This window comes from Drosophila suzukii, chromosome X (assembly GCF_043229965.1).
Source record: "Drosophila suzukii chromosome X, CBGP_Dsuzu_IsoJpt1.0, whole genome shotgun sequence".
NCBI lineage: Eukaryota > Metazoa > Arthropoda > Insecta > Diptera > Drosophilidae > Drosophila > Drosophila suzukii.
The window spans coordinates 22,180,484-22,198,827 of NC_092084.1; the positions used below are offsets into that span (position 1 = coordinate 22,180,484).

Sequence of the window (18,344 nt, forward strand, 5' to 3'; positions counted from 1 at the left end):
CACTAACACTATACTTAGGCTTTAATTTCAGATCAGACATTACAAAAATGTCAGTTGTTTGTTGCGCCAGCCAACCCTTTCCTTCCCTTATTAAATTAATAAATTATTAAATAAGGCCCCTTAATAGTTTGGCTATTTTGTCTACTATTATTTATCGCTTTGCGTCTGATTCCTTGAGAAATCCGTGAATTGTTGACACTGTCATTAGGTTATTTTGTTAAATTTACAATTGACTTTTATTGCCGTTGCTGTTCGCGTTTTACAGTCGGCTGCCCTCTGAGAACTGAGATATCAGCCAAGACAAAAAAAAAGGTGATCATTTTTAGCGGGCATTGTAAAATAATAAAGCTCAGTCGCAATTCGTTTGAATTGTTTGTTGTTCTTGACGTTGATAGAGGTTTCCCCATAATGTCTGCGATAAGCACCAGTCTAGGGCCCCTCGAGTCCAGATAATATCCGTCATGGATGAATTTGGGCTCATGAGTCAGGCTTCTTTGGTTCGAAATTGGTGATTGGTAAACACCATATAGTCCTGCCTCAATCTGCGCATTATCGAATTGCGATGTCCATTCCCCTATCGCTAAACCATAAAAATATTCGAGTGTTGACAAATTTTTGTATAGATCAAATCGTTTTGGAATTGAGTCAAATATATGACTAGTCAATAAACAGAAGCGGAAATGGGAATTATAGTTTGGAAACCTTAGATTTTATTGGTTAGTTTTAGGTTGATAGATGTGATCAATAAATTTTTATTTGTCATACCATAAATAACAAGAATATGGATAATAGGTAAAGGTGCTTCTTGGGATCATAAATATTACCAACTTAATATTCTTACTTAAAAAAATATATACTCAAAAGACACTTTACTTTTACACATTATTTTGACCCTAAAAGAGCCAAAAATTGCAATTTTCTCCAAAATGGTTTACCCAACAACGAAAAGTGAGATTAGGAGCAGTACTATAGGATTTGGTTTTCATAGTCACTTTTTTATGAAACCGTACGAATACAGGCTAACTTGGAAAAATGAATCTGCTTTTTCATTAAGGATTTTTAACTAAGGGACTTACCATTTGTTTTATTAAAAATTCTTGTCACCTCTACTTGAAGAGCGAGAATTCCATTGTATTGTATCGTCATCGTTGGGAACATCCATTTTTAAATTTGAGTCTTTCCTATCTGGTATTAGTTCTAGAAGACTTGAAACCTTCACTGACTGGTGACACTCAAGATTTTAATTTTATTTTCTTTAGATGTTGTGTGTAGTAGTGGCTTCGGTTTTTTCATCAGATAATTTCAAACTCTTATCACTGAAACAAATTCCTAATAACAAAAATATCCCATTTCGTAGGGGAACTTCCCTTTGCATCATTAAAACGAAACCTCAGCTAAGGAAAATTCACAAAGATAATAAATAAGTGAATGACAATTTCGAGTAATTTTAATGATAACTTTCGATCGTCTATCGCTGAGCACTTCAAAGTTGTAATGCTCACGAGGAGGAAGTGATAATGAGGTGATCCAATAAAAAGACAGTGGCGCTAACTTGTCAACGACCACGTCCGACAATTGTTTAAAACCAAGGTCAGGGGCAAGGCCAGAAGCCAAACCACCCAAAATAAAAAGTTAAATAAAAACATTTCAAACGCCCAGCGAGAAATCATTACATAAACGCGTCGAACACACGTATCCGTATCTATAGACGGGGTGTATCTGTATCTCAATCGGTATCTGTATCTGTGGCTGGGAATACTAATCAAGGCAAATGACGCGTGTCGTTGTCTTTTGTCTCCACTCTTCAAAAAACCAAAATCGAAATCAAAAAAGCGTCGACGCTGGAATGATTAAACCCGTTGATAAATTGCACAAACCAAAAAAAAAGAGAAGTAAAAACAAAGAAAAAACACCTGGAAAGCACTGAGGATGCACTCGACGTGATAAGAATCACATCGTTTCTTGAGAGGATTCCGGGTGGGGCTATCCGAATTAAATCAAAATTACGATACATAAAATTTAAAAAAAAAATATTTTGCGCTTGTGTATTTAAATATATTTTAATTATTTATTTTAAACATTTTAGTATTTCCGGTTTTTAAATGCAAACCCTAATTTCTATTAAAATCTAAATCTAAATACTAGTTAATTGCATACATTTTTATACCGAAGCTTTAATGTTGTCATTTTTAAACTATTTAAGAAGTTGATTTACTTATAGTTTTAATTAATATATTACTGACTAAGAGGGTAACCATTCCTTTTTAAAAAAAAATCCAAAACAGTTATTATAAACTTAAAATTTGTTTAAAAATTAACAACTTTTTTTTGGAACTTGTTACAACCTTTGTTTATATTTTTTCAAAGAAATACCACTTTGATTGCCGTTTTCGGGAATTGGACTGATTGCAGAAACGAGCTCATTCGCTTTAATTAAAAATAGAGATTTCGGACAAAGTTCCCCTGCGATTAGATTCGCATATATGCGACATGGCTTTGAGTAAATACAGGCTCCACTCAAGGTTTTGACCATGACCATCCCTGCAGCTCCCCCTTCGGGTTCCTGGGCTTCACTTGCGGTACTTCACATCAAGATCAAGTTTGTATGGACTGGCTGTGTGACAGAGATAATTTTAGCCAGGTACGTGACAACTGATAATGCCAAAGGAATTGAAATGGCAGAACGGAATTCGACTGAGAGAACTGGGCAGAAAAACGGGGGTAGTACTGGCAAAGGGCTGTAGCTACCCCGCGATCGAATGGATAAAGAAATCCAAGTGACACAGTTGTGATCTACGCACGTTTTGTGGGAATACCCTTTAGTATCGATATGGGGTCGTTGCTCTAGGAAATGGCAACACACGTGATTAAGAAAGAACAAGGAAGGAAGAAATTTAATGTGTGGGATTACCAAATTGGGAAGAACTGGAAAAAACCTGTGAAAGTTTTATGGTCTTAATTGAATGTTCGTTAAAAACACGTATAAATTGAAGTGTATACTAAAAAAAAAAAGTTAAATAATTTCGTCTGAAACAGATAGGGCACCTCTATTTTCGTTGTATTGATCGATTATATCTCTCAAGTGTTTAAAGGAAGAGGCGCTGAGAGGGGGCTCAATTCTTTTGATTTTGGGTTTCAACTTTGCGTCAATGAAAGGTACTCATGTCCGAACGATCGATAACCAATATCACCCGTGGCCAGTGGCCTCTTGAACAACATTCAATGCTCACCCTAGTTAGTGGGATCAGATCAGAACCAACGGAAAATAATACGTGATTCACTCATGGCCAGGTGGAGTCAAAGAACTTCTTCAGGTGACCCAAACAATGTTGATAACTTTGATTAGGTGGTGTTTTTCTCTTGAATTCTGATCAGTTGAATTTAATCACATATGTAGTTTCCAAATAAACAATCGTAATTTATAGTTTATACATATATATTTTCACCTAATTTGATTATATATTTGTTTATTTACATACTGCTTGCTTAAAATCGTAAACTAAAGCTAAAAGGGATGTCATCTTTGTGTAGTATGGTCTATACACTTGTACATTAGTACAGTTTCATGATAATCCTAAAAGGTTACACCTAAAGAAATATTTTTAAAGAAGGTTATCTTCTATTTTAAAACCGTTTGTTGCTATAATGTCTATAAAAATGTGTGTTTCCCTTCCTTGTACTACGAAAATTTGAGATTATCGTTTCCATAACTTTAGTTTTTTCATCTGCTTTAGGTTATCAGACAGAAAAGTTCCCGAAATCCCAGCGCTCCCATGGAGATTCCCAGGCCCCAATTGACTGGCCTTCCACCCAGTATTCCTAAACGATGAGGGTCTATACAGCAATGAGTCATATAAAGATGTTACTGCCATAGCCAAATTGCTTGTCTGTTTTCTAAGTATCTTGGTATCTCCCAGGTTTTTTTTGCCTCATAGATGATTTCTTTCTTTTTTCGGTGGGGGAACGACAGAAAAATGTAATCGTATGGAAAGGCGAAATACTCGTATGCAATTAATATGCACATCTTGCGCGATAAGATTGTGTCCGAACCCATCTCCGGAGCTTTTTTCTGGTTTTTCGCAATCATTTTATTGTATTGGTCTTTTGTTTTGCCACCTGTCAATAGTTGGGTGTGCAACAAATTTCCCTTAAACACAATTAAAGCTCATTACATCTGTATAATTGGTTGGTATTTAGGTGAAGAGTGTGGGGCGATGCGGTTCAAGGCCAAGGGACGTTGGCGTAATAATTCATGTTGCAATTTGCAGCTGCTAATTTCATTTCAATCGCGTGCAAAGCTCAAAACAAGTCTCTCAATCCGTAGTTCAAGTTGAAGGTTTCCCCACACCAAAAAAAATTGTGATATGAAAAAAAATTTTTTAAAATTTGTATTATTATACTATCTATTTAGATGGCCTAAATAAGATTGAAATAAAGCCATAAATAATTAAAGCCAACTTAATTATTAATCTGTTTCAGATTAAATTGTGATTTAATTTTCAAAAGTAAATCATTCTAATATTTTCAAATAGTTTGCGTAGCAATTTAAATATTTTTGTATGTGTAGCATGGGCATGGGTGATAGTTGTGGGAGGGCAAAATGTGACAAAGGGGCAGACGTCAACAATTTACTGACGAAACTAGCGTCGATCCGTCGGTGATAGTTGATCGTAATTATCTGCCGGGCATTTGATCGAACGCCCCTCCTCAGGCCAAAAAAAAAACAAAAAAAACCCGCTATAGTCGATGGCATCGATTAGCAGATACCCATTACTCAGATGAAGGAGAGATGGAAGTATGAAAGCAACAAAGCGACCACGCCACCTGGCGTTGAGTATTTTATTTTCTTCTATCTTTTTAATTAATGGTTTACCTTGAATAATTTTGATCATGCAAATGGGTTGAGATAATCGAATGCAAATCCCATTTACACTTTTACAAACTATTAAAAAATGTGGGCGCCAGAAAGACAGGCTCCGATGAAACAAACTTGCGCTGCGCAGGAATCCCTAGAATCTGCATACTTAATCCCAACTTTCTAGCTCTTAAAGATTCCGAGATCTTAGCGTTAGGCTAGTGATCCTGATCAAGAATAATTAATCTTTATACGGTCAAAAACGCCTTTTACTACTTGTTACATCCTTTTTGAACAATCTAATATACCCTTTTGCTCTACGAGTAACGGGTATTAACATCACCTCTTCCCTAAAAAACCAACTGCAGTTCATCAATTGACAATCGATACACTATAAGCAATTTCATTTGAGTAATTTACTCGGAAAATACAAAAAAAATTACAAACAAAAAAGCCAGCGAGCTCGACGATGTCAACTATGTAAATGACCTACCACCTGTCCCTCTCCGAATTCCCCATAAACCGTAGTATCTCTGATAAGCGGCAAATGTATCTTTTGTCAGTTTGTTTGTATTTAATTTTATTGTTTTATTTTCGCCCGCTATTTGTTCGCTTGTGATCGATATTGTACTTCCCTGTTTGAGTTCAGGTGGTAACTGTACCTACAAAGAAACTAAGGGGGTTGGGCGAAACATTGCATGTCTCATACAATGGATATGTTCTCGAGGGAAGTCCCCCAGGGGGATATTTTCAGATCAATTCCCTCTTTGTTAAATCCCAGAAAAATATTTAAAGGAAGCGGAGCTTAAGTGCTTACGTTCGACGAATTTAGGGGAAAATTTAGTTCGAACATTTAATGATTTGTTTAAAAAAATGTAAAACAATTTTTAAAAAAAATCGCATTAGCGTTAAAATCTTTTTTTAAAACTAAATCAATATACCTTATATTTAGAATTGGTCACTTTTTCAGCCCCATACAAATTCACCCATAATATGACATTCTGACTAATTGATTTTCTTTTGTAAAGATACGAAATTTCCATTGCTAACGCCTTTGTAAAAAAAATAATTACCAATTTTGCCGCTCTTGAGAAGACATAGATGTCCTAAATACGCAAATTTGTTCCCAATAAAAGCAAACAAATACAGGGGTACCTTTATTTTTTCGTGTATTACAATCTGTTGACGCTAGGGCTTATAATCAAAAACTATTTGTAAACGCGGCGCCAATCGTTTGGTTCATTCATGTGGTCATCCATTGAGATCTGGCTCTTCACAACATCCTGAAAGCCAGCGAATTCAATTCTCAATTCCGAATTCAAATCTTAATTAAAGCCCCGCGGGGGCTTCCAACCGAGATTCCATATGCCAGATGTTTGGGCGTACGTTTTCGGTGTTTTGTTTTCGGGTCTTGGACTTGGACTCTCTCGCACATTTCATCCGGGTGCGGGAAACCAGTTTTGTCTATCGTAAAACGAAAAAAAACTCGAAAAAAATAAATAAAATACAACGATAACCAAATAATATCAAGTACAGATGTTGGCCAGTTTTTTTTTAGTTTCGTTTGTATCTTGGCACATACCAAAAAAAAATTGTCAAATTGAGAGTGTGCTTCACAATCGAGTGCCAAAGTTTAAAACACTTTCCATGTTTGCTGTCCCCTTTTTTCTTGTGACTTTTTTCGTACCTATGGGTCGACCAGTGTCACAATTACAACATTTATTATATATCTTTGGTTTGGTAATCTATTTTGAAAAGTTAAGCGTTTTATTAGAGGATCATGGGTGATTAAAATAAATTAAAGAAAATCCTAGGTATTTTTTACTGTGTATAATTTAATTTCAAATGAAATCGTATTCCTTTCTACCTACAATAATTCAAAAGCTTAACACATCTATAGTTACCAAGCCATATCGGTCCAAAAGTAATTGACAATTAAAGCAAGATAGATCCTTGATTAAATTTATGTATGTACCTTTAAAACCAATTAATTCTTTTTTTTCAATAGCTGTAATCTTTAAACTTGAAATATAAGAACGTAAACAAGTTTGTAAATCTAATCAATTGTTTAACGTCCAACAAAAAAAATGATAAAATATATTTTTTGATTGGTTTGGTGAGATACAAAGTTATAGACAGAATCGAAAAGAAAATATAAATGCAAATGCATATTGTTGAGATGAGCAAAATGGAAATTTCTTAACGTTAAGACAGAATAAATTCGCTTTGGTTATACGACAAATTGACATGTGTAACCTAATTTTTTTTAGTAAGCTAGAGTTAATTTATTTCTGAAAATAATTCATATGAACGACAGGCCGTCCCATTTCGAATTAAATCTGATTTTGTTTGTTTATAAGTTCATCTTAAAAACCATAAATCGCTTTTGAAGATCACGAGTACACATCACTCATACGCCTTGTTGTCCCTATAAATTAGAATATTTTTTTGCCTATCGCATTAATATTGAAATAGTATCTCCCGCAAATACGCGAAAAAAGGGCGAAAAGGTTCGTGGTGATTGTAAATCATGGATAATTTTCAGCTGGAAATCACGCGTTTGCATCACTCATACGACCCGTTGCCCGTGGCGCATCATGGACGGGTAATGAGCCAACTAACTGTCAAAAATCATTGTCAATTACAACGAATCGCCACAAACGGTCACGAAGTTTGATCCGAACCTGCCTTCGGGTTTTTCACCTCTTCGGATCTTGGTCGTTCTAACGGTCTAGGCGACGAGCGCCGCGTCGCAGCGGCAGAGACGCCGGCGCAAGTGATTTGCCGCTGTTGATAGATCTTCTCTGTGGGGTTTTGTAGTTCCAATTTTCTCAATGGGGACTTTTCCGAATCCCCCATCCGGATGTAAACCCTTAAAATTGTTTTTTTTTTTAAAGGTAATATAAATAAACCTTTTAGGAATATAGAACAATTTTTAAACCATTATAACCTTTTCTATACAGCTTTTGGTTTAAGGATTCTTTCTTATAGATAGAGTGGCAAAGACTTGTCTAACGGTAAAAATGTTTTCAAACCGTTTCATTTCGAATTCTTCTGGTCATCTTATCCTGAGGTATTTACTCCCCAATCTTTAAAAGGTTTCTCTTCGGTAAAAGTGTTTTTTCTTAACTTAAGGATACATCATATAGATTTCTTATCTTTACAAAAAGAGTCTCTTCTCTAATTCTTTACTCTTTTAGGTTTTCCAAAGATTATGCTAAATTGTGCGGGATAATCTTATCTCTCAATAAGATTAAGAGAGGAGGTTTCTTTAAAAGCTAGATTTTTGCTAACTCTTTATGAATCTCCTTCTTATGTAGTGAGTTCCATTCAGCACTCGATATGCGATCGCTGCTGATAACAGGTAAAGTCGAGAGCGTTAATGCTCACCTGTCGTACCGCTCGACGCTGGCGTCGCTGCCGCAGTCGCAGTCGCTGCCTCTGCCGACGCTATCTGAGAGCGGGTCTCGATCCGAGTCTTATCACGACCGACGACAGGCCCAAGTGGCTTATTGATTCGGGCCAGATTCGGTCGTCAGCATCGTCATTTATATTTGTATTTCTTTTTTTTATTTTTTTTTCTGCTCCCCGCGAGCGATGAGCCCTCTGCCGGCGTCGCTGCCTCAGTCGGCGTCGCAGTCGCCGCTAAATGGAAACGCTTTGACGCGTTATAATAACAAGTGTTTGCCGTCTTTGGACATTCAGTGTGCGATATCCCGGCGGACGGTGCAGACAACGCTTCGCCTCACACGATCCGAGCAAAAATATTCGAAAACCCCATACAAAAATACAAAAAGATACCTTTTGAAAACTGAAAAACACATCACAAAAAAAGTTTTAAAACTATTTTTTTTATTGTGACAAAACAAAAAGTACAAAATAAAAGTCATTACAAGTACAAAACATACCTCAATCAATAGTTAACTAACTACACGTGCTACCAGTGCCCTCATAAAAGTTCAAAAAAAAAGAAAAAGAAAAGATCAAAACATCCAGTGAATTAATAGCTCCTCAAAAAAAACCCAGCTGATAATGTAAGCCCAGATTTTGTACAATCTCCCAGCGAAAGGTTGAAAGGCGGAAATCAATGGAATCGGAATCTTTGAGGCATTAGTATTACAACCGTTAATTGGGGTCTTGAAAGCGGGCAGAATCCGTTCGGATCTCATATTTCTAGTCTTTCGTGTCGTTTCTCCCACTCGCAACGGATTGGTTAACAAGTTTTGGCAATACTTTTTTAGTTTTCTTGGTCTTTGGCAATCGTTTGTCATTGATCGATGGTTTACAGTTGGCGTGGATTTCTTTTCGCCTAGATCAGCGATTTTCTTAAGGTGATCCTCCGATGATCTCACCATTTAGATCATAACTTTTTCCTTATGATCTTTAAATTTATAAAGTCTATTCTAAAGCTTAATTATATATTTTGTTAAGCTAAATAATAATGTTGCATTCTGTAATTTAATATTTATAATATGTGTTTTTCTATTAAATTAAATTAAAGTAAAACATTATTTCTATCAACATTATTTCCGAATTGGGGTTTTAACACATTTAAATGCAAGCGAAATTCCGCAATAAATTGCCTACTTCATTTATCAACTAAAATCTTAGTCATTAATCAAATCACAAAGTTTGCTGAGAACTTTATTTTAAGGCTTAATTGAGGCCTTAAACAAAGTTATTAAAATACTATAAATACACGTATATAAAGAGCAACCTTAACTGACCAAAAATATATATATGAATAATAAAAACAGAGCTTTACACAAGTCGAAAGGCTGAAAAGCTTTGAATTTATGCATAGTTAATACAAAGAAGAAAACCAAAACAAAAGAAAAAATATTATTAACAATAATAATTAATTTATGTTTGCTGGTATTTCGTTTTCACGGCCAAATTGCATTTTAAGTTGGTTTTTCGTATTGGATTTTATGCTTTAAGGGGGGTTTAATGTCTGCGCGCCTAGGGTTTTGGTATCTGGTATAAAACTAACGCGTTTGAATTCGATTCGATTTGATTGGATTTGATTTCTCTCTTTTGAGAATCTACAAAAGCCGACTTCCCCAATTTTCCGACACGTATATTATATAAAGATATAGTAGACGACGTCGGGGTGACCAACTGCTGCGTGTAGCTAATGAGTTTCGTTCGGGCTTCAGTCTGATTTCTAGTAAGCTAGTAAACTATTGCCATTCACTTGCTTTTGTTTCGCTAACCAAGACGGCTGCAGATTGCAAACTGGGTAACTGGGTGGGCAAGGTCGTCATTGGGTCGCACGAGGCTTAAATTTTGGGGCGGGGAAACCCCAGAAATGTGTGTGTTTCAAACCGGAAGAAATTCCTAATCCTACTTTCCCAAATTATTTCTAATAATCCGTCAGAAAATATAAAATCTCCGCTTTTTTGATTTAAGTGCAGGATAAAAAGACTTTATTACGTGTTTTAACCAGTTTTAAAACGTATTTTAATAATTTGTAAAGCAAAAAATATCCCTTTCTCACAATTTTATTTAACATAAAAGCATAGTATTTTTTATAATAATTTTTTTTGCTTTAAAATATAAAATTTCCAATTTTTTGTAATTTAAAAAATTACAAGATAACTGGACTATAGGCATAATTCTGATAGTTAGATATTTATAAAATGTGGTGTAAAAATTCGACTTAATCGGGCTTATACACACTTATACAATTGAGTTTTAACCTTTAAACTAATTTAAAGTCTTATAAAACCTTTAATTAAATCCTAGTGATTGATAAGTCCTTAAGTACTTCAATAATGAACCTTAAATTAACCAAGTCGAACACCCTGTCTTTAAATAATTTAAATAACCATTAAATAAAGTATGCAATCGATAGGAGATTATTACAGATCGTGGTCCAAGACTTGTTTCTAATATAATATAATATATTTTTTGAGTATCCAATAATTTATCTTAAAGTCCAAAAGTCGCCCTGATTAAAAGCGGAGTCAATTGAATAAATTGCATTTGTTCAAAACAACTGTGTGGGCTCCAGCGAAAAAGATTCACACCTCTCCAAATTTGAGAGCTTGCTCATTCAAACAATTATCGATTGGATATTTGTCAACACAGTGATTCAATAAAAAAAATGCTTTAAATTCGGTGCAAAATTACTCATCCATTAAATTGATTATATCATCCAGAACTCTTAACTACAAAAGGGATCAACTGTAATTTTTGAAATCGATAGATAGGGGATTGTAGTTCATCACTTTACAGTCGATATTTGCCAACTAGCCAATCTTCCCACGAGTTAAATTCGAAATATATGTACAATATATATTGTACTGGCACCTGTTGGTTTAATTCTGCTCTCAGCTTAAATGCTGTTTTTCGTTTACACATTGATGCCAAGTTGAATGACATTTGATACAGTTTCAGTTTTGGTCGCGGTTCCAGTTTTTCGATCTCATTTCGTTATACTTTACACCTTAGAAAGAATTATAAATATATAAACCAAGCCGGTTAGGTGATTACTTGTCTGAATAATTTTGTTTTCGAATTTACGACCAAACAAATTGTTTGTTTCGCTCATTTCATGCACATATACCTACAACTGAACATTTGTTTTGGATCCTAGGGTTGACAAGGCAATTCATTAACAAAAATTATTGTGTCCAGAATCGAATTCGATTTCACCTGCGTCATACGTAACAATATAAAACAGAATAAAAGCCATAAAACCAAAACAACAGCAGCAAATCCCATGTGAAAGACTTGTTTATATAGTTTTTTATCTGTTGCCAGGGCCCAGAAAATGATTCTCTGTGAAGTGAAATGAAAAGCGTCTGTGTCTTTTTTATTATATATATTTTTTTTTGCCCAGAGTTCGTTTACATCGCATGCAAATGAGGCGGAGGGATGAGCCCAACATGTGTTCACGTGAACAATTTGCATATTTATGCATACTTTTTATTGTGAATAAATAATATTGTATATTACGAAGCCGTCCAGTGGGTCGCACGTTTTTGTCGCCGCATCGTGAGAAATGTATCATAGATAGCCAAATTCCATGAGATTACGTTTGGGTTTTCGAATGCTAAACACCGGCTAGTTGGGAGTTAATTGGATTTATTTGAGCGGTTGTAGTGGAAGCTGAAAGGGTGGAATTTGGTTTGTGGTTTGTTTTGTTTGATATTTTTATGCTTTTTAAAAAATGATGGATTTTTATATTTTTGAAATTCATTTAAAATTTTCTTAAACACGTTTTTTACTATATCATACACGAAGTATGTTTAATTTAAACTAAAGTAATGGATTTTTACTAAAACGCATAGATTGTGAACTACAAATTCTGTTGAATTTCTTTTGTTTGAGAGCTTTTGTCACAATCCCGTATACCCTATAACTATTCATACACAGGGCAGCAAATCCCATTTAAAATGCATTTCCTAGTCCGAAAGTACTTTGCACAGGAGGGCATATTATAACTGAAGCAGAATCGCTTTTAATGAAGCCTGGGAACAATTTAATCATAAAACATATGTCCGTGTATAAATCCTTATAATATATATCTGCCCGAGTAGTGAACAAAGCGACTTTTTAAGCGCACTTAATAGAAATTAGCCCGCGGCATCATCTCACATTTAATATTTAGCGCACGTTTTGCTAATTAACGCCGCAATGACTGTGGGCATTCTTGGGTTAAATGTGCGCCATATGACCACTTGGACATTGGTATTCCCAATCATAGAAATCTCGCCGAATCTTGTGATTTTTTATTCTATATAATGAATACATATGTATATATCATTAATCTTGTTTTTGCAGTCTAATCACTGCTGTGCAGAATTTTAACAAAAGTAATTAAATGCCAGTAAATTGATTTATTATCAGTGTTGGTTTAGACTTCTCACCTCAACCTTGGGATTTTGACCAGCGCAGATGGCTTTCTTTATGGCTTTTTTATTTTCGGCGAATCCCATGTCACCCTTTGAGACAAGATCTTTGAGCAAAGCCCTTAGATAATGATGATATATGATGAGGCGCCTCATCGTAAAGTATCTTGTGGGCTCTATTCTTACCATTTTTTATTATCCAAGATAGTTGGAAATCTTTCTTAAACTAGGCCATAAAGAAATGATGTTTTATTTGCTATTATAAAAATGTTTGTGTATTTTCAGTTTGTAACTTGTTTGAGAACATCAAAACATAAATTGTTTTTGCTTAAAGCTAGATCATATCATAGATTTATATTTTTATAAATGTACCCATTATTTCCTTGAAATTTAATAGGTAAAATAATTGGCTTTTTGAAATCCAAAGTTATCTATTTGAGTAATTTAAATTGTCTTTACTCTCGATCTAACATTAAAAAGCTGAACTAGCTTTAAATTATGTTTTGTTTTTAATATTTTTTTTTATTTTGATGACCTGCTCGTTAAACCACTTTAAAAACCCGAACTAGTTTTAAATGTTTGGAAATTTACTTAAATGAGTTCACGTCTTTTCTTGTTTGGCATAAAGTCATCGTTGAAATGAGTTCAGATCCTAAAAGCTAAAAAAACTTGAAATCGAAAAAAAAGTAATTGCAAATTTAATTATTTTGATATTTTAGAAATTTCTTAATAATAAAAATAATATTCCGCTTAATACAAATTGGTTAAAATTCATACTCTTGAATTATGTACAATTTAAAAGGATACATTTTTGTTGACTTCTGTTTGTTTTACATATATAAATATATATATACTCCTTATTAATTTAAATCTGGAACTAGTTCAGTTCAGTCATTGCACATATGCAACTGGTTCCGAATAAAACCTGATTTTGGCATTTCGTAAATTTCCATACCCAACTGAAATTTCGCAGACAAATCGTCTGCCAACTGAAAACCGAAAGGTAAAAACTACAACAAAAGCCGAAAAAGAGTTAAATAAAACTGTTGTGGCATTTAAGCGCGTGAATCGTAAAACCATATAACCATTGAAAATCAATTGGTTACTGCTGCCCCCTTCGCAGCGATAAGAAAATGGTCAAAAACCAAGACTGAACGGCGGCAAAATCTATTGAATATTGTCGTCGGCGACGGCGGCGGCGGCTGATCCACTAATCAAGGTGCATTTATATGCCCAGCCGATCCAATCGGCTATATAATTGCGATTCCCAGTTCCGCATGCAAACAAAGGAGAAAAGAAACGGAATTCAATTTAGACCCCCCCCCCCAAATGGACTGCCACGCCCAACCGCCCATCCGCCCACGTGTTTTGTTTGGCTTTGAACTTGAAAATTGCCAAGCGAAAATAAAACGACGCTTGACAAACGCTGCGTATACGTAATGCGAATATTTGCTCTTTCTCTTCTTTTCCTTTATGAATTTTTGTTTTACTTTTTCTTGGGTAGTCAGTACTAAATATAATACACTTTAATGTAAAACACCATTTTACATAGATTTGGCTTAATTTTTGTCTAATCCTCATACGTCTTCCTAAAATTAACTATGAAAAAAATATATTTTTAAAATATTAACTAGTCACAGTAATTGTTTCGTGCTTGTGAAATGCTCATATTCGTTAACTCAGTTATTTTGCATAATAAATGTTTTACCATAAATAAGCAATTAGTGGAGCTAATTAATGTACTACCTATTTCTTGGCACGCTGCGTATACGTAACGTGGATTTTACTTACATTTCTCTGTAGGTTTGTTAAGCTTTTCGTTATATGTTCTTGTTGAGTTTAAAGTTTATATGGATGTTTGGATTTGTTATGATAAAGCTTATCGGACTTTAACCAAGGGTAGTGTTTAACAACCTGCTGTTTGTGGGTTAACGATGTTTTAGAAATGAGTTAACTCTTGGTTGGGCTTCAAAACAATGAAAATTTATATACATTTTACATTTTCTTATGTTAACTATAAATTTTCCATAGCCGAGAATAAACCGAAGTGAATCAGAAGGTATTCATAATCGTGTTAGCACTGGGAAAGAAAGCTTAACGCTTAACGCTTAACGCCTGACAAGAAGGTGGCAAATAAATTGACAATTCAAATATTGAATTTTCCATTGATATGAAATGTATGCATTTCCATTATCTGCAGCTGTCGTAGACAAGTGCTTCTACGTCGTTCAGGAAATCTTCCCTCGATGGTTGCGCTCTGTTTACGGCTTGATATAGAAGGTCTTAATCAACAGGGGCTTTCTCACTAATTTCCAGGTAATCAGCGGTTATCGAAATCGTCCAATAACCGATAAGATTGGATTGAAAAACTATTTTTATAAACATGTATACCTTTTTTTTTGCAATCGGAAATGGTTTAGTCATCAGCGATTTTAGTTATAGATGACAATTTATGGCTTTTATTGTAAGGGAAAAGCACGAGTTTGTGATTTTTCATTTAATTTTAGCTAAGGTGCACTTAAATTTGCAGAGAATTTATAGATGAATTAGAAGTTTGTAGGGAAAACCCAATCGGTTTATCAATGATCGATTGGGAATACTCGACACGTTTAGTTTCAATGAATTTGTGGGTTTTCACATAATTTAAACTTGGGTGCGCTTGAATTTCTTTAGAATATTGGGAAATTAAACATTTTGTAACCAGGGGGTTTTCAATAGTCGATTAGGGAAATGGAAATTGTGATTATGGTGAAACGTATAAAATTAATTTTGAATTTTTAGCTTAAAGAATGTTACTTTTAAAAAGCTTGAGAATTTACCTTGAACCCAAAATACATAGATAATACGTCTTATAATTTCCTAATATTTCCATGGTAATGACATCGTTTCCCATTTTATGTCGCCAATTTATAACACCCCTCGACCTTCCCCTGTTGGTTTATGGCGAAATTCTCAAGTGCACCAAGATAAAGATTAATAACAATAGGCAGGTGTATATAGCTGCAGTTATATACTTATATTTTTTTGCTACGTAGCCGACGCGTGGGCCTGATCTGTGACGTGATATTGACTTGCGAGCGCAAGGCTTTCAATCCATTGCGATAAGAACCCAAAAAACAATAGCGAAAAAAACCCTTTGGAAGTCTCAAGTGGATCATTCAATATAGAATCGCAATGGAATCAATCCTCCCTGTCATCGGTTTTTATATTATTTCCAGTTGTCAAAGCTAAGTGGCTGCAATTTATTGTGTCCAACTGTTGTCAACGCGTTGGCAAATAAGCGAAATTAAAATCTTATCGCCGACAGGTGTGTGAGAGGCACTGGAGTGTTGTGAAAAGTCTAAAAGGTCTAAAAGTCCATTAAAAATATAGACTAGAACATAAAAGACCTTCATCTCATTTCTGGTCAATTCAAACTTTCAAAAAAGCTGAGAAAAACCATAAGCAGAAGATAAATATGAATGTTCTATTCACTTCAAAATAACTTGTAAATATTTGGAATTGGTATATTCTTTAACTTTAATTAAGGTCCAAAAAAAAACTAGTTAACCTTGGGGCTCCCCTTTTCTCCCAATAATTTTAATCGGCCAAACATAGACATACAAAAACAGATGATAATACAAATCTTTAACAAACAGGTCCAAAAAACACAAACCAAAAATGTTGATTATCTTGGTCAGGGCCTTTGCCATGCGGAAGTTTCAAATAAATTGTTCGGGCAGGTCAGGCACATTTTCGGAGCAGAAAATCAGTAATGATTGATGAACTGAGAAAATTAATCGTCTAAAAACGGAACCAAATGTATATACCGGTTTGAAAAAATCAAATTAATTCCAATGTAATTTACCATCTCAATTATTTTATATTCTAATACAATTTTGTTACAAACAGAATTGACTCGTCTTAGAAGAAGACATACACATTTAATTAGTATTTAATATTAACTAATATAATATTTTAAAAGGGCTCTTTCCTTCAGAAAAATGTTTTATTAATAAATTTCGGTTTTTTTAAACGTACACTAAAAGTAATTGATTCTTCAAAGATTTCCTGGTTAAACTTTTATGAATTAAACAAAATTATTGACGCTTCTGTAGAGTTGTGACCCGATCTTTTGTTGCATTTCTTGATTTCCATTGATTCCACGTTCTAGCCAATCTATTGTATTTAATCAACCCGAATTTAATAAATGCCTTAAACAAGAAGTAAACCAAATACGTTGTTGTTGTTGCCTTGCAGCCATATCAACGGTCCGGTGACTAAGCTCAACCTCTCAGCCTCAACCTCAGTCCTTCTACCTACAACCTCTCACTTCCCCCAGTACAACCTGGCCCCCAGAAACTACGGACATTACGACGCACACACCCTGCGACAAACACACGGCGCCCCAACATTCCCCACATTTTCAATACGATGTAAACCAAACGATTCTCCAGATTCTTTCAATTCTTGTTCCAATTTATATTCTTCATTCATTCCTTAAACTAAAAAAATCAAACGTAGGCCTACGTAATACTGAAAAGCAATCAATGCAGTTTCCATAATTCTTAACTTATTAAATTATTTATCTTAAAATAAAACCATTTTGTGATATATTTTTTGTGTTTAGTCATAGATTGAAAAAAAAAGAAAAACCAAAACAAAAAGTATGCAAAGCCCATAGACAAGTAAATCATAAAAAAAAAACAAAAACAATATTTATTAGAGCACAGTTTATGATTTCTGTTGATAGTTTATCTTCTGTTGTTTTTAATTAAATATAGTTTAAAATCTTAGACACTCAGGATTTAGTTCAAATATAGTTTAGTCGATGAGTTTCAGTTGCGAATACTCGCTTGAGAAAAGGCCCCCGCACACGAACAGTCACACGCATGCACGCCAACCGTTTGGGGCTGCTCTACACCGACACTTAAAGAACCCCCGACACGACACGACGAACATACACACGCCAAACCAATGCTAAAATGTCGCTGCCCAACGAACAGACAAACTTGCCGCACAATCCCAGCCAACCAGCATCCACAGACACACCATCCACAACAGGAACATCCACAACAGGAACATCCACAACACCTACGACACCAACACCTTCCACAAAAACTACACAAAATGAGCTGAAACACCGCCTGACGCCATTGAATGTGCGTCGTTTATCGGGATACGTTAATCCGCAAGCGATCAGCGATAATGCTGGCGATGATCCCCCGCCCACCACCATTAACATTGGCCTCTTCAACAACAATAACAACAATAATACAAATAATAACAACAACAACAACACCGCATCAACAACGCCACCATCTGCATATGCCACACCACCAATATACCAACATCAGTTGTCCACACTGACAGCAACAACACCGCTAGATGTGGCACCGGATGATAAATACAGATTGTTTACCATTTTCAATGGAAACGGTGAGTGAAAGTATAAATCCCCGATGCGAAAAAAAGAAAAAGTGTTCCACAACAGCATCAAGCAGAGGCAACAACTCTCGGCTCCCGTGTAGATAGGTCTTTTCGAGGAATTATGAGGTTTTGGCCACACTAAACACTAAAGAAACACCATATATCGTTGATTCTTTCCTTGATTTATTTTCGCTCTCTATCTCTCTCTCTCTCTTGCTCTG

General features: G+C 34.9%; 1 protein-coding gene and 2 long non-coding RNA genes across 7 annotated transcripts in view; 2 read left to right on the top strand and 1 right to left on the bottom strand.

The window, feature by feature from the left end:
• LOC108004688 (solute carrier family 41 member 2) overlaps positions 1-18,344 on the top strand; it is a 31,225-nt gene that overhangs the window by 6,951 nt on the left and 5,930 nt on the right. The window contains exon 1 of one of the 5 annotated variants that reach the window (XM_017067693.4): positions 17,276-18,132. The exons of 3 other annotated variants lie outside the window; for them this stretch is intronic. In XM_017067693.4, the coding sequence (XP_016923182.2) occupies positions 17,679-18,132 (454 nt within the window). In that variant the 5' untranslated portion in view covers positions 17,276-17,678. Of the gene's footprint in view, positions 1-17,275; positions 18,133-18,344 lie in introns of those variants that run through there. One more of the 5 variants, XM_017067692.4, reaches the window with a different exon arrangement.
• On the bottom strand, positions 6,010-8,371 carry LOC139353368 (uncharacterized). The gene is made up of 2 exons (XR_011604605.1): positions 8,246-8,371; positions 6,010-6,319 (listed from the first exon to the last, which is right to left on the bottom strand). It is a non-coding gene; the product is annotated as an uncharacterized lncRNA (long non-coding RNA).
• On the top strand, positions 7,949-17,236 carry LOC136117265 (uncharacterized). The gene is made up of 2 exons (XR_010654706.2): positions 7,949-8,889; positions 16,954-17,236. It is a non-coding gene; the product is annotated as an uncharacterized lncRNA (long non-coding RNA).